Source organism: Scyliorhinus canicula, chromosome 20 (assembly GCF_902713615.1).
Source record: "Scyliorhinus canicula chromosome 20, sScyCan1.1, whole genome shotgun sequence".
NCBI lineage: Eukaryota > Metazoa > Chordata > Chondrichthyes > Carcharhiniformes > Scyliorhinidae > Scyliorhinus > Scyliorhinus canicula.
Window position 1 is genome coordinate 94,895,896 of NC_052165.1, and position 25,651 is coordinate 94,921,546.

At 51.1% G+C, this 25,651-nt stretch overlaps 1 protein-coding gene across 1 annotated transcript; it reads left to right on the top strand.

The window, feature by feature from the left end:
* Positions 1-23,043: 23,043 nt before the first annotated feature.
* LOC119954816 (interferon-inducible GTPase 5-like) lies at positions 23,044-24,186 on the top strand. The gene has a single exon (XM_038780357.1). The coding sequence runs from the start codon at positions 23,044-23,046 to the stop codon at positions 24,184-24,186; it is 1,143 nt and encodes a 380-aa protein (XP_038636285.1).
* The last annotated feature ends 1,465 nt before the right edge of the window (positions 24,187-25,651 follow it).

Consider the following 25,651-nt stretch of genomic DNA (forward strand, 5'->3'; position numbering starts at 1 on the left):
CAGGATATGTCATCCAAATGGTGGTTGGTCAGACGTTGCAAAGGTGTGAAATGAGGTTGCAGTACGATCGTATGCGGTACAGACTGCGGCAGGACTGATGCTTCACCAGCATTACTCAGAGTTCAGAAATGGCTGCAGTTTCCGGAGCCAACCACCATGTTCAGTAATATTGACTCACCAACAGCATTGTCATCGGCTACACATACAGAACAAACAACAGACAACTCCAATGACACTGAAAGAGCATTGAGAACATAGAACATAGCACAGAACAGGCCCTTCGGCCCTCGATGTCGGAGCATTGTCCGAAACCAAGATCAAGCTATCCCACTCCCTGTCATTCTGGTGGGCTCCATGGGCCTATCCAATAACCGCTTGAAAGTTCCTAAAGTGTCCGACTCCCACTATCACAGCAGGCAGTCCATTCCACACCCTAACCACTCTCTGAGTAAAGAACTTACCTCGGACATCCCTCCTATATCTCCCACCCTGAATCTTATAGTTATGCCCCCTTGTAACAGCTACATCCACCTGAGGAAATAGTCTCTGAACGCCCACTCTATCCCCCTCATTATCTTATAAACCTCTATTAAGTCGCCTCTCATCCTCCTCCGCTCCAAAGAGAAAAGCCCTCGCTCCCTCAACCTTTCCTCATTAGACCTACCCTCCAAACCAGGCAGCATCCTGGTAAATCTCCTTTGCACCCTTTCCAATGCTTCCACATCCTTCCTATAATGAGGTGACCAGAACTGCACGCAATACTCCAAATGTGGTCTCACCAGGTCCTGTATAGTTGCAGCATAACTCCACGGCTCTTAAACTCAAGCCCCATGTTGATAAAGATCAAAAGGAAACCACCTAATAGACTGAATTTGTAGAAACTCTGAAAGTGAAATTATGATCTGCAAAATAACTTTAAAGCCTGAAATGCATAACAGCATTCTCAAATATGTACGTTAAAAAAATGTTAGAAAGGATTTCAACCATTTTATTTCTCAAAGAAAGGGGATGTAACATTATGGGAGTATTCAGAATGCATAGGGTTAATGTCATATCATAAATAACCACTAGATGAAAGTAAATGTAGGACGATATGAAGCACTGACTCACAGACTTCAGGTAGAAGGTGAGAGTTGAGAGCTCGAGCGAGCAATGATAGAGAGTACAGTCCAGGTATAGATAGAGGGCTGGATTCAGCGACCCCCCGCCAGGTCGGAGAATCGCTGGGGGCCGGCGCAAATCCTGCCCCCGCCGGCCGCCGAATTCTCCAGGCACCGGATATTCGGCGGGAGTGGGAATCGCACCGCGCCGGTTGGCGGGCCCCTCCCCGGCGATTTTCCGGCCCGCGATGGGCCGAAGTCCTGCTGCTATAATGCCTCTCCCGCCGGCGTGAATCAAACCACCTCCCTTACCGGCGGGACTGGCGACGCGGGCAGGCTCCGAGGTCCCGCGGGGGGGGTGATCTGGCCCCGGGGGGGTGCCCCCATGGAGGTCTGGCCCGTGATCGGGGCCCACCGATCGGCGGGCGGGCTGTGCCGTGGGTGCACTCTTTTCTTTCCGCGTTGGCCATAGCCTACACGATGGCCGACGCGGAAGTGACCCCCTCCCCTGCGCGTGATCGGGGATGACGTCAGCAGCCGCTGGCGCTCCGGCGCATGCGCGGGGTTCCGCCGGCCGCCGGAGTCCCTTCGGCCCCGGATGGCGGGGTGCCAAAGGCCGTCCACGCCAGCCGGCAGAGCGCCAACCACTCCGGCGCGGGCCTAGCCCCTCAATGTTAGGGCTTGGCCCCTAAAGGTGCCGGGACTTCCGCGCCTTTGGGGAGGCCCGACGCCGGAGTGGATCACTCCACTCCATCCCGCTGGGACCCCCGCCCCGCCGGGACCCCCCGTCCCGCTGGCTGGGGGAGAATCCAGCCCAGAGTGCAAGACTAGTGTTAGTAGATTGTAGATTATTCTTTACTCTCGGAGTAAGTGGTCGAGCTTTAATATGTAGTGTAAATAAATGTAATCTTTGTTAATGAACTGAGCTTCTGTGGGCTTTGTGAAGCCACAACATCCACCCTGATAACAAGGATCATAAAGAACACCACAAGGAAGGTCACTCCAGTGGAGGAGATTATGGGCGCAATTCTCCCCTCTCCCCCCCCCCCCCCCCCCACCCCCCCCCCCCCCCCCCCACTCCCCACATGCCGGGTTGGACAATCGGTGGGGCAACCGGGCGAGTCCCGCCACGCCGCCCCGGCACCTGCACGCAATTCTCCCACCCCCCCACCAAACCGGCGCGGCGAGATTCACGGCTGTCTGCACCAACCCACTTAAGCCCTCACTTCCACCCTATTCCCGTAACCCAATAACCCCTCCTAACCATTTTTAGTCACTAAGGGCAATTTATCATGGCCAATCCACCTAACCTGCATGTCTTTGGACTGTGGGAGGAAACCGGAGCACCAGAGGAAACCCACGCACACACGGGGAGAATCTGCAGACTCCGCACAGACAGTGACCCAAGCCGGGAATCGAACCTGGTACCCTGGAGCTGTGAAACGATTGCGCTAACTACTGTGCGACCGTGCTGCTTTGCGGGGGTCGGAGGAGGGGTTCACCCGGAGGTGGAAACTGTTAATTGATTTCTTCAAGGTGGATTGAGGGGTCAGTGGGGAGGGGGGTGAGGGGAATTAGGAAGGAGGGGTGTGTTAGGGTGCTGGTATCCGAGAAGTTGGGGGGGGTTTATGTTCATGTGGATATTTTGGACTTCTGATAGTTTAATGTCAATATGTAAAATGCCTTCTTGTGTTCAACACATTAAAGGGTGAGATTCACCATCCACTTCTCACGGGCAACTATAGATGGGCAAGTCAATGCCATCGTTACTTATGATGCGCAGCCTCAGCATGAGAACAAAAGAACATTGACCACTGGGGCGGGAGTGGCCATTCGGTCCCTCAAGCATGCTGCGTCATTCAGTAAAGTCTTGGCTGGGTAAAGGATCTGGGAGAATAGGTTCAACACTGAGCAAACCCAGGCATGGCAGAACTACAGACTGTACTCTTCAATCAGTGAGAGTGGTGGCAGGTCTCCGTGAGCTGTCCAGGCCTCTGGGGAAAACTAACTGTCGGAAACGGAATGTAGAAACTGGGAGGAGTGGTTTGGACAAAGTTCAGGACTAATTAGAAAAACATACACATTTAGAAAGTGAGGATTGGAAAATCGGATAAGAATTCAAGCTGCTCCCAATGAACAATGTCCAGCTCCCCATCATTAGAGTTAATTATTATCCTGTTCTTCAGCACCGCAAACAGTCAGGGAAATGAGAACTTGATACTAAGACAGGGCAGTTTGGGACCTTTGAATTGAGTAATGCAGAATGAAGAGGTGGACACTGTGGGAAGGATTGAGTAGATAGAGCAGCAAAATCTGATTCTGGGGCACCATTTTCGATAAAATCACAACTTCGAACGTTGAGTATTGCGGTGGTTCAGGAATGCAGCTCAGTAGCACCTTTTCAAGGGCAATTAGTGACGGGCAATAAATGCAGACCCAGCCAGTGACGCTCAGACCCAGTACGTCAATTAAAGTGCAGACAAGACCTGTGGCTAATATTATATTCCGGAGACACGGGTGATTTTCAAACTTACTTTTCCCAAATCTCTCCACCATTGGAGGTTTCCCATTCCCTGTATGCCCCGAAATCCATGAGAGGTTGATATTTATGGGCCAGGATTCCCCGTTGGGCGACGTTGAAATCGGGGAAGGCGATTGGGCGGAGAATCGGTCCTGACGCGGAAATCATGGCCAGCGCTGGTTTCACGCCGAATCGCAATTTGCCGCGACAGATGGGTCAATGCGTTCCACTCCGCATGTTCTATAAATGCCATTTGTATATCGTTAGCGGGTCTGACTCGGTATTCTCCACGATTCTCCACCTCCAATGGGGGGGGAAGTCCCGACAGCGAGCTTCACTTGTACTTTGAAAAACCCATGGCTGCTGAGAGAGAGGGGGTACGGAAAGTGTCCCAACATCACCATAGTTTGCTGACAATTGCGCCATTGGCCGGGGGGCTTCTGCCAGGGCCGGGGGGGGGGGGGGGGGGGGGGGGGGGTGGAGAAGCGGAGGGTGGCCAAGAGGTGGGCTGGGGGCTCAGGGCGGACGGACACGGAACACCATTGCCGCAGCCGGCAAGGCAGCCAGGCAGCTGCGCACGCCGCTGACAGCCCACTGTGAACTTAGGGCCAAAGGTCGTATAGGTGTCCCCCCCCCCCCCCCCCAGGCCACGCCCCTAGGTGCCCTCCGACCCCAGCCGACCCATCAGCTGTATAGGCACGCTCCAGTATAACCAGTGCCATCTTGTTGGCTGGGATGGTGTGTGTGGGGGGGTGGGGTGAAGTGTGCATGTGCGTCCGCAGCTTGGCAGCCTCCCGAGTGTCAATCACAGAGTTGGCGAATCCCACACCATTTCTCATTGGAATTAACTGTGTTCCACATGACGGCGGTGCTAGCCCCTTAACGGTAGCTGAATGGGTCCAGGTGCAGCGCCGGGTTTGCTGTTGTGAAAGTCCACGGGCGGGATTCTCCGCTCCCCGATGACGTAATCGGGAGCGGCGCCAGTTTCTCAATTCCCCGGACCCTGAAAAGTGACATCCTCTCGGAGTACACAGCGCTGCGAGTATCCACCACCTCAGGCCTGAGGCCTGCCCCACGATGGTCTGCCCCCGACAGGCCGAGTTCCCGACGGTGTGGCACTCTCATGGTCCCAGCCATTCGGGATCCTCGCATGGTGGCTGAGGACTCAGTCCGGGACTGCCACAGTCGGGAGAAGGCCGATCGGCGGGCGGGGGAGGGGGGCCTTCATTCGGGACTGGGGGAAATATGGACGGGCGGTCTGGGACGCGCGAGCTGCCGGTGGGGGGAGGGGGCACTGTTTTGCCAGTGCAGCTCCACAGGCTGAGTCCGCCATGGCCGCCGTCGTGCGTGACCTCTGACCCGGAAGTGCTGAGGGCCGTATCGGCAGCTGGAGCCGGGTCCTCTGCCTCCCTTCTAGCCCCCAGCCAAACGGGGAACCGATGGTCGTTTTACGTCAATTGTTCTGACGTAAAACACCACCGTTTTCACGCCGGCGTGGGGACTTAGTCTCCAAAACTCAGAACCTAGCCCCACTGTAAGTTGTCAACAGCGGAACAAATTGAACTGGACAAAGCTGGAAAAGGACATAGTCCATTTCTAAAGGAGCAAACCGTGCCGGACACCGTAAAGACGTAAAATTAAACCCAACACAACTCACAAAAAAGACTCTTTTCAGAGACGCACCAAGGATGAGGAGCTAGGCAAGTTGTTCACGATGAATGAGGGATGAACTCCTGCGATGAATAGTCCCTGCAAGCGTCATTCATCTGAAAACAGAATGCTGACAAATTACTGCTCTGCGAGTCAAGACCGCAGTTTAGGTGATTCTGAGCTGAATGCGAAAAAGAATCATTTGCAGATGAAGAAGTTCAACAGATCTAAGAGTGTTACTTCAGAGTGCATCTTACAGTTTCCAGCAAGATATATCTGAATGGGGCAGATTCATGGTCAAACAAGTTCTATGAAGCTGAAATAATGGAGATTTTGGAGCAAGATCAAATACTGTTTGAAAAGCAGTACTACGGAGAGCGTTTGACCTTAAAACGCCTGAAGGCAGAGGCTGCTCATTCTGGACAAGCACCACAAGCAACAGAATTTGCAAAGACAAACATTGAGGTGAAACTTCTGAAAGATGCCCGTAGGTGGCAGCAGAGAGACAACCGGACCTGTGAGGAACACTCCGAACTAGGCCAGGAGGTAGAAGGCAGCAACAAACCGGAGGAGAGCGAGAGACCGAAGGGGAGGGAGAGAGAGAGAGACCGAGGGAGACAGAGACCGAGAGAGAGAGTAGAAACCGAAGGAGCAGAGCAAGTGGAAAAGAGACCAAAGGACCACCAGGCCAGCAGCCACACGGCCTAGCCAGTGTTGAGGGAGAGCCAGAAACATTGGTACCAGTTGGGCTTTTCTTCCAAGGGACGGTGAATGTACTCTCTCGCTCAGCCCACAGAAACTCCCAATTAGTTTAGAATGCTGGGGTGGATGAGTGGATATATATACATATGTGTTTCTGTTTACGGGCGTTACAGTAAATGTGTAAAAGTAAGAATTTTCTTTATGCCATTTAGTCTCTCATTTTATACATAGCATTTTTATAGCCAGTGTTTGTTTTGAAGGACCTAATTCTCTTGAATAAATTATTTAATTTTAAATCTGCCACTGTTGTGGTCCTGCCGACTACGCCAATTGTAGAGATCCACCATGCGGTTCAAGTGCAGTCTCGCATACACTTTAAAACTCGGTAGAAATTTGGGTTACACTTCTCTGATGTGAAATAAGAATCTTTTATTGCCTCTACTCATTACAATGGAGAGAACCGTAAATCTATTCTCAATAAAGCCCTGCCGGCAAAATAGCTGATTCCCTTCAGGTCTCACCTTTCTTTCACTGTCCACTCTGGTTGGGTCACAATAATTGCCAGGACATAATTCCGTGGTCGAGGCCTCAAAGTGAATCAGAGTGCTTTGAACACGCTCACTCAAGAGAGGCTATTGGGTAGGTATAAACAGTGAGACTTGTTCCCTCTCGCTTGCGAGGCTGTCCCAGTGCGACACTTCCGGGTCGTGGTTTCAACATCTGCAGGAGACAGACACCCACAGTTATCTGACACTAAATGGCTGCCTATTGTGGAGTAAAGGAAACACTGTTACCCCACACATCCTGCTGCGCGTCAACACTGAATCTCAGGAACAGAGAATAATGCCCCTGATCATTTAACAGCTCCACTGGCAACCTTTATTATCGTCACAAGTAGGCTTACATTAACACTGCGGTGAAATTACTGTGTAAAGCAGCTAGTCGCCACTCTCCAGCGCCTGTTCGATACACTGAGGGAGAATTCAGAATGTCCAATTCACCTCACAGCACGTCTTTCGGGACTTGTGGGAGGAAACCGGAGCACCCGGAGGAAACCCGAGCACCCGGAGGAAACCCACACAGACACGGGAAGAACGTGCAGACTCCGCACAAGACAGTGACCCAAGTGACCCGGGACCCCTGTACTACACTACGACAGTGTATTACAGACAAAGATGGGTGAACGAGATGGACCTTGCTCTCATTTCTTCCAGAAACTCGCTGACTGAACTTTCCATCGGACTGTGAATGGGCAGGGTTGATGCAATAGAGATAATTTTGCTGGATGACTAACTGAGAAAACATGAAGACAAATGAGGATATCAGGAGAAATGGAATTCACTCCCATAAAATAATTAAGAGTGAATCACTTGTAAATACCCACAGGCGCACGATTAAACAAGAGATGAAAAGTGAAAATGAAACTCAAACATCGAATAAAGTTCCTCAAACAACATCAAATCGACAGATCTCCAGAGAGAGCAGGAGGAAGAAGGGTTCCAGATTGTTCCATCTGCAGCAAAGACTTCATCTATTCTAGGAGGCACAGAGGTGCCTAACCAACTGCTACAAGGGTAGGAACTTCAATGCATATAGTTATCTAAAAGGCACACGGTCCTGAACTCCTCAACTGCCATTAGAACACTGTCACCATTACCTCCAGAGTGACAGTGTATCAAACACACTGTGACACTGTCCCAGAGGGGGAAAGGTCAGTGTATCTAACACACTGTGACACCCGGTCCCAGAGGGGGAAAGGTCAGTGTATCTAACACACTGTGACACTGTCCCAGAGAGGGAAAGGTCAGTGTATCTAACACACTGTGATACCCTGTCCCAGAGGGGGAAAGGACAGTGTATCTAACACACTGTGACACTGTCCCAGAGTGGGAAAGGTCAGTGTATCTAACACACTGTGACACTGTCCCAGAGGGGGAAAGGTCAGTGTATCTAACACACTGTGATACCCTGTCCCAGAGGGGGAAAGGACAGTGTATCTAACACACTGTGATACCCTGTCCCAGAGTGGGAAAGGACAGTGTATCTAACACACTGTGACACCCGGTCCCAGAGGGGGAAAGGTCAGTGTATCTAACGCACTGTGATACTGTCCCAGAGGGGGAAAGGACAGTGTATCTAACACACTGACACCGTCCCAGAGGGGGAAAGGACAGTGTATCTAACACACTGTGACACTGTCCCAGAGGGGGAAAGGTCAGTGTATCTAACACACTGTGACACTGTCCCAGAGGGGGAAAGGACAGTGTATCTAACACACTGTGACACCCGGTCCCAGAGGGGGAAAGGACAGTGTATCTAACACACTGTGACACTGTCCCAGAGGGGGAAAGGACAGTGTATCTAACACACTGTGACACTGTCCCAGAGGGGGAAAGGACAGTGTATCTAACACACTGTGACACTGTCCCAGAGGGGGAAAGGACAGTGTATCTAACACACTGTGACACTGTCCCAGAGGGGGAAAGGACAGTGTATCTAACACACTGTGACACTGTCCCAGAGGGGGCAAGGGCAGTGTATCTAACACACTGTGACACTGTCCCAGAGGGGGAAAGGACAGTGTATCTAACGCACTGTGACACCCGGTCACAGAGGGGGGAAAGGACAGTGTATCTAACACACTGTGACACTGTCCCAGAGGGGGAAAGGACAGTGTATCTAGCACACAGTGACACCCGGTCCCAGAGGGGGAAAGGACAGTGTATCTAACACACTGTAACACCCGGTCCCAGAGGGGGAAAGGACAGAGTATCTAGCACACTGTGACACCCGGTCCAGGAGGGGGAAAGGACAGTGTATCTAACACGCTGTGACACCCAGTCCCAGAGGGGGAAAGAACAGTGTATCTAACACACTGTGACACTGTTCCAGAGGGGGAAAGGACAGTGTATCTAACACACTGTGACGCCCGGTCCCAGAGGGGGAAAGGACAGTGTATCTAACACACTGTGATACCCGGTCCCAGAGGGGGAAAGGACAGTGTATCTAACACACTGTGATACCCGGTCCCAGAGGGGGAATGGACAGTGTATCTAACACACTGTGACACTGTCCCAGAGGGGGAAAGGACAGTGTATCTAACACACTGTGACACTGTCCCAGAGGGGGAAAGGACAGTGTATCTAACACACTGTGACACTGTCCCAGAGGAGGAAAGGACAGTGTATCTAACACACTGTGGCACTGTCCCAGAGGGGGAAAGGACAGTGTATCCAACATACTGTGCCACCCGGTCCCAGAGGGGGGAAAGGACAGTGTAGCTAACACACTGTGACACCCGGTCCCAGAGAGGGAAAGGACATTGTATCTAACACACTGTGACACCTGGGGCCAGACGAAAGGCCAGTGTACCTAACACACTGGGACACAGTCCCAGAGGAGGAAAGGACAGTGTATCTAACACACTGTGACACCCTGTCCCAGAGGAGGAAAGGACAGTGTATCTAACACACTGTGACACCGCGTCCCAGAGGGGGAAAGGACAGTATATCTAACACACAGTGACAGCGGTCCCAGAGGGGGAAAGGTCAGTGTATCTAACACACTGTGACACCCGGTCCCAGAGAGGGAAAGGACAGTGTATCTAGCACACTGTGACACCCGGTCCCAGAGGGGGAAAGGACAGTGTATCTAACATACTGTGACAGTGTTCCAGAGGGGGAAAGGACAGTGTATCTAACATACTGTGACAGTGTTCCAGAGGGGGAAAGGACAGTGTATCTAACGCACTGTGACTGTCCCAGAGGGGAAAAGGACAGTGCATCAAACACGCTGTGACACTGTCCCAGAGGGGGAAAGGACAGTGTATCTAACACACTGTGACACTGTCCCAGAGGGGGAAAGGACAGTGTATCTAACACACTGTGACACTGTCCCAGAGGGGGAAAGGACAGTGTATCTAACACACTGTGACACCCAGTCCCAGAGGGGGAAAGGACAGTGTATCTAACATACTGTGACACTGTCCCAGAGAGGGAAAGGACAGTGTATCTAACACACTGTGACACTGTCCCAGAGGGGGAAAGGACAGTGTTTCTAACACACTGTGACACCCGGGCCAAGACGGCGAAAGGACAGTGTACCTAACACACTGACACTGTCCCAGAGGAGGAAAGGACAGTGTATCTAAAACACTGTGCCACCCTGTCCCAGAGGAGGAAAGGACAGTGCATCGAACACACTGTGACACCGAGTCCCAGATGGGGTAAAGGACAGTGTATCTAACACACAGTGACACCGGTACCAGAGGGGGAAAGGTCAGTGTATCTAACATACTGTGACACACGGTCCCAGAGGGGGAAAGGACAGTGTATCTAACACTGTGACACTGTCCCAGAGGGGGAAAGGACAGTGTATCTAACAAACTATGACACTGTCCCAGAGGGGGAAAGGACAGTGTCTCTAACGCACTGTGACACCCGGTCCCAGAGGGGGATAGGACAGTGTATCTAACACACTATGACACCCGGTCCAAGAGGGGGGAAAGGACAGTGTAGCTAACACACTGTGACACTGTCCCAGAGGGGGGAAGGACAGTGTATCTAACACACTGTGACACTCGGTCCCAGAGAGGGAAAGGACATTGTATCTAACACACTGTGACACCTGGGGCCAGACGACGAAAGGCCAGTGTATCTAGCACACTGTGACACTGTCCCAGAGGGGGAAAGGACAGTGTATCTAACACACTGTGACACTGTCCCAGAGGGGGAGAGGACAGTGTATCTAACACACTGTGACACCCGTTCCCAAAGGGGGAAAGGACAGTGTATCTAACACACTGTAACACTGTCCCAGAGGGGGAAAGGACAGTGTATCTAACACACTGTGACACTGTCCCAGAGGGGGAAAGGACAGTTTATCTAACACACTGTGACACCCGTTCCCAGAGGGGGAAAGGACAGTGTATCTAACATACTGTGACAGTGTCCCAGAGGGGGAAAGGACAGTGTATCTAACGCACTGTGCCTGTCCCAGAGGGGCAAAGGACAGTGCATCTAACACACTGTGACACTGTCCCAGAGTGGGAAAGGACAGTGTATCTAACACACTGTGACACTGTCCCAGAGGGGGAAAGGACAGTGTATCTTGCACACTGTGACACCCAGTCCCAGAGGGGGAAAGGACAGTGTATCTAACATACTGTGACACTGTCCCAGAGGGGGAAAGGACAGTGTTTCTAACACACTGTGACACCCGGTCCCAGACGGCGAAAGGACAGTGCACCTAACACACTGACACTGTCCCAGAGGAGGAAAGGACAGTGTATCTAAAACACTGTGACACCCTGTCCCAGAGGAGGAAAGGACAGTATATCTGACACACTGTGACACCGAGTCCCAGAGGGGGAAAGGACAGTGTATCTAACACACAGTGACACTGTCCTAGAGGGGGAAAGGACAGTGTATCTAACACACTGTGACACTGTCCCAGAGGGGGAAGGGACAGTGTATCTAACACACTGTGACACTGTCCCAGAGGGGGAAAGGACAGTGTATCTAACACACTGTGACACTGTCCCAGAGGGGGCAAGGGCAGTGTATCTAACACACTGTGACACTGTCCCAGAGGGGGCAAGGACAGTGTATCTAACACACTGTGACACTGACCCAGAGGGGAAAAGGACAGTGTATCTAACACACTGTGACACTGTCCCAGAGGGGGAAAGGACAGTGTATCTAACACACTGTGACACCCGGTCACAGAGGGGGGGAAAGGACAGTGTATCTAACACACTGTGACACTGTCCCAGATGGGGAAAGGACAGTGTATCTAGCACACAGTGACACCCTGTCCCAGAGGGGGAAAGGACAGTGTATCTAACACACTGTAACACCCGGTCCCAGAGGGGGAAAGGACAGAGTATCTAGCACACTGTGACACCCGGTCCAGGAGGGGGAAAGGACAGTGTATCTAACACGCTGTGACACCCAGTCCCAGAGGGGGAAAGGACAGTGTATCTAACACACTGCGACACTGTTCCAGAGGGGGAAAGGACAGTTTATCTAACACACTGTGACGCCCGGTCCCAGAGGGGGAAAGGACAGTGTATCTAACACTGTGATACCCGGTCCCAGAGGGGGAAAGGACAGTGTATCTAACACACTGTGATACCCGGTCCCAGAGGGGGAATGGACAGTGTATCTAACACACTGTGACACTGTCCCAGAGGGGGAAAGGACAGTGTATGTAAAACACTGTGATACTGTCCCAGAGGAGGAAAGGACAGTGTATCTAACACACTGTGGCACTGTCCCAGAGGGGGAAAGGACAGTGTATCCAACATACTGTGCCACCCGGTCCCAGAGGGGGGAAAGGACAGTGCAGCTAACACACTGTGACACCCGGTCCCAGAGAGGGAAAGGACATTGTATCTAACACACTGTGACACCTGGGGCCAGACGAAAGGCCAGTGTACCTAACACACTGGGACACTGTCCCAGAGGAGGAAAGGACAGTGTATCTAACACACTGTGACACCCTGTCCCAGAGGAGGAAAGGACAGTGTATCTAACACACTGTGACACCGAGTCCCAGAGGGGGAAAGGACAGTATATCTAACACACAGTGACAGCGGTCCCAGAGGGGGAAAGGTCAGTGTATCTAACACACTGTGACACCCGGTCCCAGAGAGGGAAAGGACAGTGTATCTAGCACACTGTGACACCCGGTCCCAGAGGGGGAAAGGACAGTGTATGTAACATACTATGACAGTGTTCCAGAGGGGGAAAGGACAGTGTATCTAACACACTGTGACACTGTCCCAGAGGGGGAAAGGACAGTGTATCTAACACACTGTGACACTGTCCCAGAGGGGGAAAGGACAGTGTATCTAACACACTGTGACACCCAGTCCCAGAGGGGGAAAGGACAGTGTATCTAACATACTGTGACACTGTCCCAGAGAGGGAAAGGACAGTGCATCTAACACACAGTGACACCGGTACCAGAGGGGGAAAGGTCAGTGTATCAAACACACTGTGACAGTCGGTCCCAGAGGGGGAAAGGACAGTGTATCTAACACACTCTGACACCAAGTCCCAGAGAGGGAAAGGACAGTGTATCTAACACACTGTGACACTGTCCCAGAGGGGGAAAAGGACAGTGTCTCTAACGCACTGTGACACCCGGTACCAGAGGGGGATAGGACAGTGTATCTAACATACTGTGACACTGTCCCAGAGGGGGAAAGGAAAGTGTATCTAACACACCGTGACACCCGGACCCAGAGGGGAAAGGACACTGCATCTAACACACTGTGACACCCGGTCAAGGAGGGGGAAAGGACAGTGTATCTAACGCACCTTGACACCCGATCCGAGAGGGGGAAAGGACAGTGTATCTAACACACTGTGACACCCGGTCCCAGAGGGGGAAATGAAAGTGTATCTAACACACTGTGACACCTGGTCCCAGAGGGGAAAGGACAGTGTATCTAACACACTGTGACACTGTCCCAGAATTGGAAAAGAGCAGTGTATCTAACACACTGTGACACTGCCCCAGAGGGGAAAGGACAGTGTATCTAACACACTGTGACACTATCCCAGAGGGGGAAAGGACAGTGTGTCTAACACACTGTGACACACGGTCCCAGAGGGGGAAAGGAAAATGTATCTAACACACTGTGACACTGTCCCAGAGGGGGAAAGGACTGTGTATCTAACACACTGTGACAGCCGGTCCCAGAGGGGGAAAGGACAGTGTATCTAACACTGTGACACTGTCCCAGAGGGGGAAAGGACAGTGTATCTAACACACTGTGACACCGTCCCAGAGGGGGAAAGGACAGTGTCTCTAACGCAATGTGACACTGTCCCAGAGGGGGAAAGGACAGTGTATCTAACACACTGTGACACTGTCCCAGAGGGGGAAAGGACAGTGTATCTAACACACTGTGACACTGTCCCAGAGGGTGAAAGGACAGTGTATCTAACACACTGTGACACTGTCCCAGAGGGTGAAAGGACAGTGTATCTAACACACTGTGACACCCGGACCCAGAGGGGGAAAGGACAATGTATCTAACACACTCTGACACCAAGTCCCAGAGAGGGAAAGGACAGTGTATCTAACCCACTGTGGCACCCGGTACCAGAGGTGGAAAGGACAGTGTATCTAACACACTGTGACACCCGGTTCCAGAGGAGGAAAGGACAGTGTATCTAACACACTGTGACACCCGGTCCCAGAGGGGGAAAGGACAGTGTATCTAACACACTGTGACACTGTCCCAGAGGGGGAAAGGACAGTGTATCTAACACACTGTGACACTGTCCCAGAGGGGGAAAGGACAGTGTATCTAACACACTGTGACACCCAGTCCCAGAAGGGGAAAGGACAGTGTATCTAACACACTGCGATATCCAGTCCCAGAGGGGGAAAGGACAGTGTATCTAACACACTGTGACACCCGTTCCCAGAGGGTTGAAAGGACAGTGTATCTAACACTGTGACACTGTCCCAGATGAGGAAAGGACAGTGTATCTAACACACTCTGACACCAAGTCCCAGAGAGGGAAAGGACAGTGTATCTAACACACTGTGACACCCGGTCACAGAGAGGGAAAGGACAGTGTATCTAACACACTGTGACACCCGGTCCCAGAGGGGGAAAGGACAGTGTATCTAACACACTGTGACACTGTCCCAGAGGGGGAAAGGACAGTGTATCTAACACACTGTGACACTGTCCCAGAGGGGGAAAGGACAGTGTATCTAACAGACTGTGACACCCGGCCCCAAAGGGGGAAAGGACAGTGTATCTAACACACTGTGACACTTTCCAGGAGGTGGAAAGGATAGTGTATCTAACACACTATGCCATTGTCCCAGAGGGGGAATAGGACAGCGTTTTTAACACAGGAGACACTGTCCCAGAGGGGAAAAGTACAGTGTATCTAACAAACTGTGACATTGTCTCAGAAAGGGAAAGGACAGTATATCTAACACACTGTGACACCTGGTCCCAGAGGGGGAAAGGACAGTGTACCTAACACACTGTGACACACGGTCCCAGAGTGGGAAAGGACAGTGTATCTAACACACTGTGACACTGTCCCAGAGGGGGAAAGGACTGTGTATCTAACACACTGTGACACACGGTCCCAGAGGGGGAAAAGGACATTGGGACAGTGTCACAGTGTGTTAGATACAGAGGGGGAAAGGACAGTGTATCTAACACACTGTGACACCTGGTCCCAGAGGGGGAAAGGACAATGTATCTAACACACTGTGACACTGTCCCAGATGGGGAAAGGACAGTGTATCTAACACACTGTGACACACGGTCCCAGAGTGGGAAAGGACTGTGTATCTAACACACTGTGACACTGTCCCAGAGGGGGAAAGGACTGTGTATCTAACACACTGTGACACACGGTCCCAGAGGGGGAAAGGACAGTGTATCTAACACACTGTGACACACGGTCCCAGAGTGGGAAAGGACAGTGTATCTAACACACTGTGACACACGGTCCCAGAGGGGGAAAGGACAGTGTATCTAACACACTGTGACACCCGGTCCCAGAGGGAAAGGACAGTGTATCTAACACACTGCGACACCCTGTCCCAGAGGAGGAAAGGACAGTGTATCTAACACACTGTGACACCGAGTCCCAGAGGGGGAAAGGACAGTGTATCTAACACACTGTAACACCCGGTCCCAGAGGGGGAAAGGACAGTGTATCTAACACACTGTGACACTGTCCCAGAGGGGGAAAGGACAGTGTATCTAACACACTGTGACACTGTCCCAGAGGGGGAAAGGACAGTGTATCTAACACACTGTGACACTGTCCCAGAGGGGGAAAGGACAGTGTATCTAACACACTGTGACACCCGGTCCCAGAGGTGAAATAACAGTGTATCGAACACACTGTGACACCTGGTCCCAGAGGGGGAAAGGACAGTGTATCTAACACACTGTGACACCTGGTTCCAGAGGAGGAAAGGACAGTGTATCTAACACACTGTGACACCCGGTCCCAGAGGGGGAAAGGACAGTGTATCTAACACACTGCGATATCCAGTCCCAGAGGAGGAAAGGACAGTGTATCTAACACACTGTGACACCCGGTCCCAGAGGGGGAAAGGACAGTGTATCTAACACACTGCGATATCCAGTCCCAGAGGGGGAAAGGACAGTGTATCTAACACACTGTGACACCCGGTCCCAGAGGGGGAAAGGACAGTGTGTCTAACACACAGTGACACTGTCCCAGAGTGGGAAAGGACAGTGTATATAACACACTGTGGCACTGTCCCAGAGGGGGAAGGGACAGTGTATCTAACACACTGTGACACTGTCCCAGAGGGGGAAAGGACAGTGTATCTAACACACTGTGACACTGTCCCAGAGGGGGCAAGGGCAGTGTATCTAACACACTGTGACACTGTCCCAGAGGGGGCAAGGACAGTGTATCTAACACACTGTGACACTCGGTCCCAGAGAGGGAAAGGACATTGTATCTAACACACTGTGACACCTGGGGCCAGACGACGAAAGGCCAGTGTATCTAGCACACTGTGACACTGTCCCAGAGGGGGAAAGGACAGTGTATCTAACACACTGTGACACTGTCCCAGAGGGGGAGAGGACAGTGTATCTAACACACTGTGACACCCGTTCCCAAAGGGGGAAAGGACAGTGTATCTAACACACTGTAACACTGTCCCAGAGGGGGAAAGGACAGTGTATCTAACACACTGTGACACTGTCCCAGAGGGGGAAAGGACAGTTTATCTAACACACTGTGACACACGTTCCCAGAGGGGGAAAGGACAGTGTATCTAACATACTGTGACAGTGTCCCAGAGGGGGAAAGGACAGTGTATCTAACGCACTGTGCCTGTCCCAGAGGGGCAAAGGACAGTGCATCTAACACACTGTGACACTGTCCCAGAGTGGGAAAGGACAGTGTATCTAACACACTGTGACACTGTCCCAGAGGGGGAAAGGACAGTGTATCTTGCACACTGTGACACCCAGTCCCAGAGGGGGAAAGGACAGTGTATCTAACATACTGTGACACTGTCCCAGAGGGGGAAAGGACAGTGTTTCTAACACACTGTGACACCCGGTCCCAGACGGCGAAAGGACAGTGCACCTAACACACTGACACTGTCCCAGAGGAGGAAAGGACAGTGTATCTAAAACACTGTGACACCCTGTCCCAGAGGAGGAAAGGACAGTATATCTGACACACTGTGACACCGAGTCCCAGAGGGGGAAAGGACAGTGTATCTAACACACAGTGACACTGTCCTAGAGGGGGAAAGGACAGTGTATCTAACACACTGTGACACTGTCCCAGAGGGGGAAGGGACAGTGTATCTAACACACTGTGACACTGTCCCAGAGGGGGAAAGGACAGTGTATCTAACACACTGTGACACTGTCCCAGAGGGGGCAAGGGCAGTGTATCTAACACACTGTGACACTGTCCCAGAGGGGGCAAGGGCAGTGTATCTAACACACTGTGACACTGTCCCAGAGGGGGAAAGGACAGTGTATCTAACACACTGTGACACCCGGTCACAGAGGGGGGGAAAGGACAGTGTATCTAACACACTGTGACACTGTCCCAGATGGGGAAAGGACAGTGTATCTAGCACACAGTGACACCCTGTCCCAGAGGGGGAAAGGACAGTGTATCTAACACACTGTAACACCCGGTCCCAGAGGGGGAAAGGACAGAGTATCTAGCACACTGTGACACCCGGTCCAGGAGGGGGAAAGGACAGTGTATCTAACACGCTGTGACACCCAGTCCCAGAGGGGGAAAGGACAGTGTATCTAACACACTGCGACACTGTTCCAGAGGGGGAAAGGACAGTTTATCTAACACACTGTGACGCCCGGTCCCAGAGGGGGAAAGGACAGTGTATCTAACACACTGTGATACCCGGTCCCAGAGGGGGAAAGGACAGTGTATCTAACACACTGTGATACCCGGTCCCAGAGGGGGAATGGACAGTGTATCTAACACACTGTGACACTGTCCCAGAGGGGGAAAGGACAGTGTATGTAAAACACTGTGATACTGTCCCAGAGGAGGAAAGGACAGTGTATCTAACACACTGTGGCACTGTCCCAGAGGGGGAAAGGACAGTGTATCCAACATACTGTGCCACCCGGTCCCAGAGGGGGGAAAGGACAGTGCAGCTAACACACTGTGACACCCGGTCCCAGAGAGGGAAAGGACATTGTATCTAACACACTGTGACACCTGGGGCCAGACGAAAGGCCAGTGTACCTAACACACTGGGACACTGTCCCAGAGGAGGAAAGGACAGTGTATCTAACACACTGTGACACCCTGTCCCAGAGGAGGAAAGGACAGTGTATCTAACACACTGTGACACCGAGTCCCAGAGGGGGAAAGGACAGTATATCTAACACACAGTGACAGCGGTCCCAGAGGGGGAAAGGTCAGTGTATCTAACACACTGTGACACCCGGTCCCAGAGAGGGAAAGGACAGTGTATCTAGCACACTGTGACACCCGGTCCCAGAGGGGGAAAGGACAGTGTATGTAACATACTATGACAGTGTTCCAGAGGGGGAAAGGACAGTGTATCTAACACACTGTGACACTGTCCCAGAGGGGGAAAGGACAGTGTATCTAACACACTGTGACACTGTCCCAGAGGGGGAAAGGACAGTGTATCTAACACACTGTGACACCCAGTCCCAGAGGGGGAAAGGACAGTGTATCTAACATACTGTGACACTGTCCCAGAGAGGGAAAGGACAGTGCATCTAACACACAGTGACACCGGTACCAGAGGGGGAAAGGTCAGTGTATCAAACACACTGTGACAGTCGGTCCCAGAGGGGGAAAGGACAGTGTATCTAACACACTCTGACACCAAGTCCCAGAGAGGGAAAGGACAGTGTATCTAACACACTGTGACACTGTCCCAGAGGGGGAAAGGACAGTGTCTCTAACGCACTGTGACACCCGGTACCAGAGGGGGATAGGACAGTGTATCTAACATACTGTGACACTGTCCCAGAGGGGGAAAGGAAAGTGTATCTAACACACCGTGACACCCGGACCCAGAGGGGAAAGGACACTGCATCTAACACACTGTGACACCCGGTCAAGGAGGGGGAAAGGACAGTGTATCTAACGCACCTTGACACCCGATCCGAGAGGGGGAAAGGACAGTGTATCTAACACACTGTGACACCCGGTCCCAGAGGGGGAAATGAAAGTGTATCTAACACACTGTGACACCTGGTCCCAGAGGGGGAAAGGACAGTGTATCTAACACACTGTGACACTGTCCCAGAGGGGGAAAGGACAGTGTATCTAACACACTGTGACACCCGGTCCCAGAGGGGGAAAGGACAGTGTATCTAACACACTGTGACACTGTCCCAGAATTGGAAAAGAGCAGTGTATCTAACACACTGTGACACTGCCCCAGAGGGGAAAGGACAGTGTATCTAACACACTGTGACACTATCCCAGAGGGGGAAAGGACAGTGTGTCTAACACACTGTGACACACGGTCCCAGAGGGGGAAAGGAAAATGTATCTAACACACTGTGACACTGTCCCAGAGGGGGAAAGGACTGTGTATCTAACACACTGTGACAGCCGGTCCCAGAGGGGGAAAGGACAGTGTATCTAACACTGTGACACTGTCCCAGAGGGGGAAAGGACAGTGTATCTAACACACTGTGACACCGTCCCAGAGGGGGAAAGGACAGTGTCTCTAACGCAATGTGACACTGTCCCAGAGGGGGAAAGGACAGTGTATCTAACACACTGTGACACTGTCCCAGAGGGGGAAAGGACAGTGTATCTAACACACTGTGACACTGTCCCAGAGGGTGAAAGGACAGTGTATCTAACACACTGTGACACTGTCCCAGAGGGTGAAAGGACAGTGTATCTAACACACTGTGACACCCGGACCCAGAGGGGGAAAGGACAATGTATCTAACACACTCTGACACCAAGTCCCAGAGAGGGAAAGGACAGTGCATCTAACCCACTGTGGCACCCGGTACCAGAGGTGGAAAGGACAGTGTATCTAACACACTGTGACACCCGGTTCCAGAGGAGGAAAGGACAGTGTATCTAACACACTGTGACACCCGGTCCCAGAGGGGGAAAGGACAGTGTATCTAACACACTGTGACACTGTCCCAGAGGGGGAAAGGACAGTGTATCTAACACACTGTGACACTGTCCCAGAGGGGGAAAGGACAGTGTATCTAACACACTGTGACACCCAGTCCCAGAAGGGGAAAGGACAGTGTATCTAACACACTGCGATATCCAGTCCCAGAGGGGGAAAGGACAGTGTATCTAACACTGTGACACTGTCCCAGATGAGGAAAGGACAGTGTATCTAACACACTCTGACACCAAGTCCCAGAGAGGGAAAGGACAGTGTATCTAACACACTGTGACACCCGGTCACAGAGAGGGAAAGGACAGTGTATCTAACACACTGTGACACCCGGTCCCAGAGGGGGAAAGGACAGTGTATCTAACACACTGTGACACTGTCCCAGAGGGGGAAAGGACAGTGTATCTAACACACTGTGACACTGTCCCAGAGGGGGAAAGGACAGTGTATCTAACAGACTGTGACACCCGGCCCCAAAGGGGGAAAGGACAGTGTATCTAACACACTGTGACACTTTCCAGGAGGTGGAAAGGATAGTGTATCTAACACACTATGCCATTGTCCCAGAGGGGGAATAGGACAGCGTTTTTAACACAGGAGACACTGTCCCAGAGGGGAAAAGTACAGTGTATCTAACAAACTGTGACATTGTCTCAGAAAGGGAAAGGACAGTATATCTAACACACTGTGACACCTGGTCCCAGAGGGGGAAAGGACAGTGTACCTAACACACTGTGACACACGGTCCCAGAGTGGGAAAGGACAGTGTATCTAACACACTGTGACACTGTCCCAGAGGGGGAAAGGACTGTGTATCTAACACACTGTGACACACGGTCCCAGAGGGGGAAAAGGACATTGGGACAGTGTCACAGTGTGTTAGATACAGAGGGGGAAAGGACAGTGTATCTAACACACTGTGACACCTGGTCCCAGAGGGGGAAAGGACAATGTATCTAACACACTGTGACACTGTCCCAGATGGGGAAAGGACAGTGTATCTAACACACTGTGACACACGGTCCCAGAGTGGGAAAGGACTGTGTATCTAACACACTGTGACACTGTCCCAGAGGGGGAAAGGACTGTGTATCTAACACACTGTGACACACGGTCCCAGAGGGGGAAAGGACAGTGTATCTAACACACTGTGACACACGGTCCCAGAGTGGGAAAGGACAGTGTATCTAACACACTGTGACACTGTCCCAGAGGGGGAAAGGACTGTGTATCTAACACACTGTGACACACGGTCCCAGAGGGGGAAAGGACAGTGTATCTAACACACTGTGACACCCGGTCCCAGAGGGAAAGGACAGTGTATCTAACACACTGCGACACCCTGTCCCAGAGGAGGAAAGGACAGTGTATCTAACACACTGTGACACCGAGTCCCAGAGGGGGAAAGGACAGTGTATCTAACACACTGTAACACCCGGTCCCAGAGGGGGAAAGGACAGTGTATCTAACACACTGTGACACTGTCCCAGAGGGGGAAAGGACAGTGTATCTAACACACTGTGACACTGTCCCAGAGGGGGAAAGGACAGTGTATCTAACACACTGTGACACTGTCCCAGAGGGGGAAAGGACAGTGTATCTAACACACTGTGACACCCGGTCCCAGAGGTGAAATAACAGTGTATCGAACACACTGTGACACCTGGTCCCAGAGGGGGAAAGGACAGTGTATCTAACACACTGTGACACCTGGTTCCAGAGGAGGAAAGGACAGTGTATCTAACACACTGTGACACCCGGTCCCAGAGGGGGAAAGGACAGTGTATCTAACACACTGCGATATCCAGTCCCAGAGGAGGAAAGGACAGTGTATCTAACACACTGTGACACCCGGTCCCAGAGGGGGAAAGGACAGTGTATCTAACACACTGCGATATCCAGTCCCAGAGGGGGAAAGGACAGTGTATCTAACACACTGTGACACCCGGTCCCAGAGGGGGAAAGGACAGTGTGTCTAACACACAGTGACACTGTCCCAGAGTGGGAAAGGACAGTGTATATAACACACTGTGGCACTGTCCCAGAGGGGAAAGGACAATGTATCTAACACACTGTGACACCCGGTCCCAGAGGGGGAAAGGACAGTGTATCTAACACACTGCGATATCCAGTCCCAGAGGGGGAAAGGACAGTGTATCTTACACACTGTGACACCCGTTCCCAGAGGGTTGAAAGGACAGTGTATCTAACACTGTGACACTGTCCCAGATGGGGAAAGTACAGTGGATCTAACACACTGTGACACTGTCCCAGAGGGGGAAAGGACAGTGTATCTAACACGCTGTGACACTGTCCCAGAGGGGGAAAGGACAGTGTATCTAACACACTGTGACATCCGGTCCCAGAGGGGAAAAGGACAGTGTATCTAACACACTGTGACACCCGGTCCCAGAGGGGGAAAGGACAGTGTATCTAACACACTGTGCCACTGTCCCAGAGGGGGAAAGGATAGTGTATCTAACACACTGTGACACCTGGTCCCAAAGGTTGAATGACAGTGTATCGAACACATTCTGTGGATTTGTGCTGCGTTACGGGGAAAAGGCAGTAATGGTAACCATGTCATGATGCTCGCTTGGCAAGCCGGTGTCGTCACTAAGGGCCAATTAACCTCCTTCTTTGCCATGATAATTCTGTGATCCTGTGATCCAATGCACTGTCACCCGGTCCCAGACGGTGTTCGGACAATTTGTCAAATCTGCTTGAGATGGACTATGAGCATTGTTCTCCCAGTCAGACTATATGTCAGCTCACTGAGGCTCTGTATTCGATTGTTATGATATGTGCCAATTCTCACAATGCAAAACTGTCTGTAAAAAAGTTCAAGAAACATGGTTTCTCTCCCTCATGGCATTCTTTCTAACCTATAGATCCGTAATGGCTGGGGTCGCTGAACGAAGTAATATTGTCTCTCTGTTGAATGGCGGCTACCTGAGTGCTGCTGCTGAACAATTAGTTTCCTACTTTACTAATTCTCAGGGTACAACTGTTCACATAGCAGTGTTGGGAAAATCAGGGAGTGGTAAATCAGCCTTCATTAATGCTTTACGAGGTGTTCATGACAACGATACAGGAGCAGCTCCAACAGGGCAAAAAGAAACTACAAAGGAACCCAAAATGTATAAATACCCTGACAAAGACACGGTGACGATTTCCGAGCTCCCTGGGCTTGGGAGCAGCCAACATTTGGACTTTAATTGCTACGATTTCTTCATCATCCTCAGTTCTGGTCGTTTTAAGAATAAACATTTTTTACTGGCTATCGAAATTCAGAAGAAGAACAAGAAATTTTACTTTGTCCGAGCCAAAGTAGACCGTGATCTGAATCGGGCTAAACGTTGGAAAAAGTGTTACAATGAGAATCAAACTCTGGCGAAACTCCGGAATGACTGCGTTGTGAGTTTGAGGAAGGGGGTAATAGAATCTCCACAGGTCTTCCTCATTTCCAGTTGGAACCTGAATAAATTTGACTTTGGGAAAATGCTCGAGGTCCTGGAAGGGGATCTTCCTGATCTGAAGAGACGGGCCTTTTTGTTGGCTCTCCCCAACTTCACTGTATCAATCATCGAGAAGAAGAAAGCAGTCATTATGGATGAAATCTGGAAGGTTGGCGGCCTGTCAGCTGCTTCTGCCGTGGTGCCAATCCCAGGACTCTCCATTGCTTGTGACATTACCCTGTTAGTCTGCACCATCTCTTCCTACCGCACACACTTCGGTCTGGACGAGGATTCCCTCGGGAGACTGGCAAAGAGAGTGGGCAAGACAGCGGAGCAACTTAGATCAGTCGTAAGCTCTACGCTTGGGCAGCAGGTGTCAAGTGATATAATTAAGGAAGTGCTCATAAAGACTTCAGGGATGAAGGTTCTGTTGAGTAAAGTTCTGACATATTTGCCATTTGTTGGGCAGGTGGCAGCTGCTGTTGTCTCCTATGACACCATAAACAGCATGCTGAATACCGCTGTTGAGGAGATGGCAGAAGATGCCAAGAGGATGCTGGCCAAATCTCTCCTTGTGGAATAGAGGAAAGGGCATTAGGTCACTTCCAACTCCTTATTGTCCAGGACATACAATTACTCACAGACTCACTCAAACATTAATATCCCCCAAACACAGACACCCTTAAACACATATATCTTCACACAGACACCCTCAAACACATACATCTTCACACAGACACCCTCAAACACATACATCTTCACACAGACACCCTCAAACACATACATCTTCACACAGACACCCTCAAACACATACATCTTCACACAGACACCCTCAAACACATACATCTTCACACAGACACCCTCAAACACATATATCTTCACACAGACACCCTCAAACACATACATCTTCACACAGACACCCTCAAACACATACATCTTCACACAGACACCCTCAAACACATACATCTTCACACAGACACCCTCAAACACATACATCTTCACACAGACACCCTCAAACACATACATCTTCACACAGACACCCTCAAACACATACATCTTCACACAGACACCCTCAAACACATACATCTTCACACAGACACCCTCAAACACATATATCTTCACACAGACACCCTCAGACACATACATCTTCACACAGACACCCTCAAACACATACATCTTCACACAGACACCCTCAAACACATACATCTTCACACAGACACCCTCAAACACATACATCTTCACACAGACACCCACAAACACATACATCTTCACACAGACACCCACAAACACATACATCTTCACACAGACACCCTCAAACACATATATCTTCACACAGACACCCACAAACACATACATCTTCACACAGACACCCACAAACACATACATCTTCACACAGACACCCTCAAACACATACATCTTCACACAGACACCCTCAGACACATACATCTTCACACAGACACCCTCAAACACATACATCTTCACACAGACACCCTCAAACACATACATCTTCACACAGACACCCTCAAACACATACATCTTCACACAGACACCCTCAGACACATATATCTTCACACAGACACTCTCAAACACATACATCTTCACACAGACACCCTCAAACACATACATCTTCACACAGACACCCTCAAACACATACATCTTCACACACTCTCAAACACATACATCTTCACACAGACACCCTCAGACACATACATCTTCACACAGACACCCTCAAACACATACATCTTCACACAGACACCCTCAAACACATACATCTTCACACAGACACCCTCAAACACATACATCTTCACACAGACACCCTCAGACACATACATCTTCACACAGACACCCTCAGACACATACATCTTCACACAGACACCCTCAAACACATACATCTTCACACAGACACCCTCAAACACACACATCTTCACACACACTCAAAGAGATACACGCTTACACAGACTCACAGATATCCACTAACGCACACACGCTCAAAGATACGCAGACACACTCACTCACAGATAAACACACACAGACTCATACACACACAC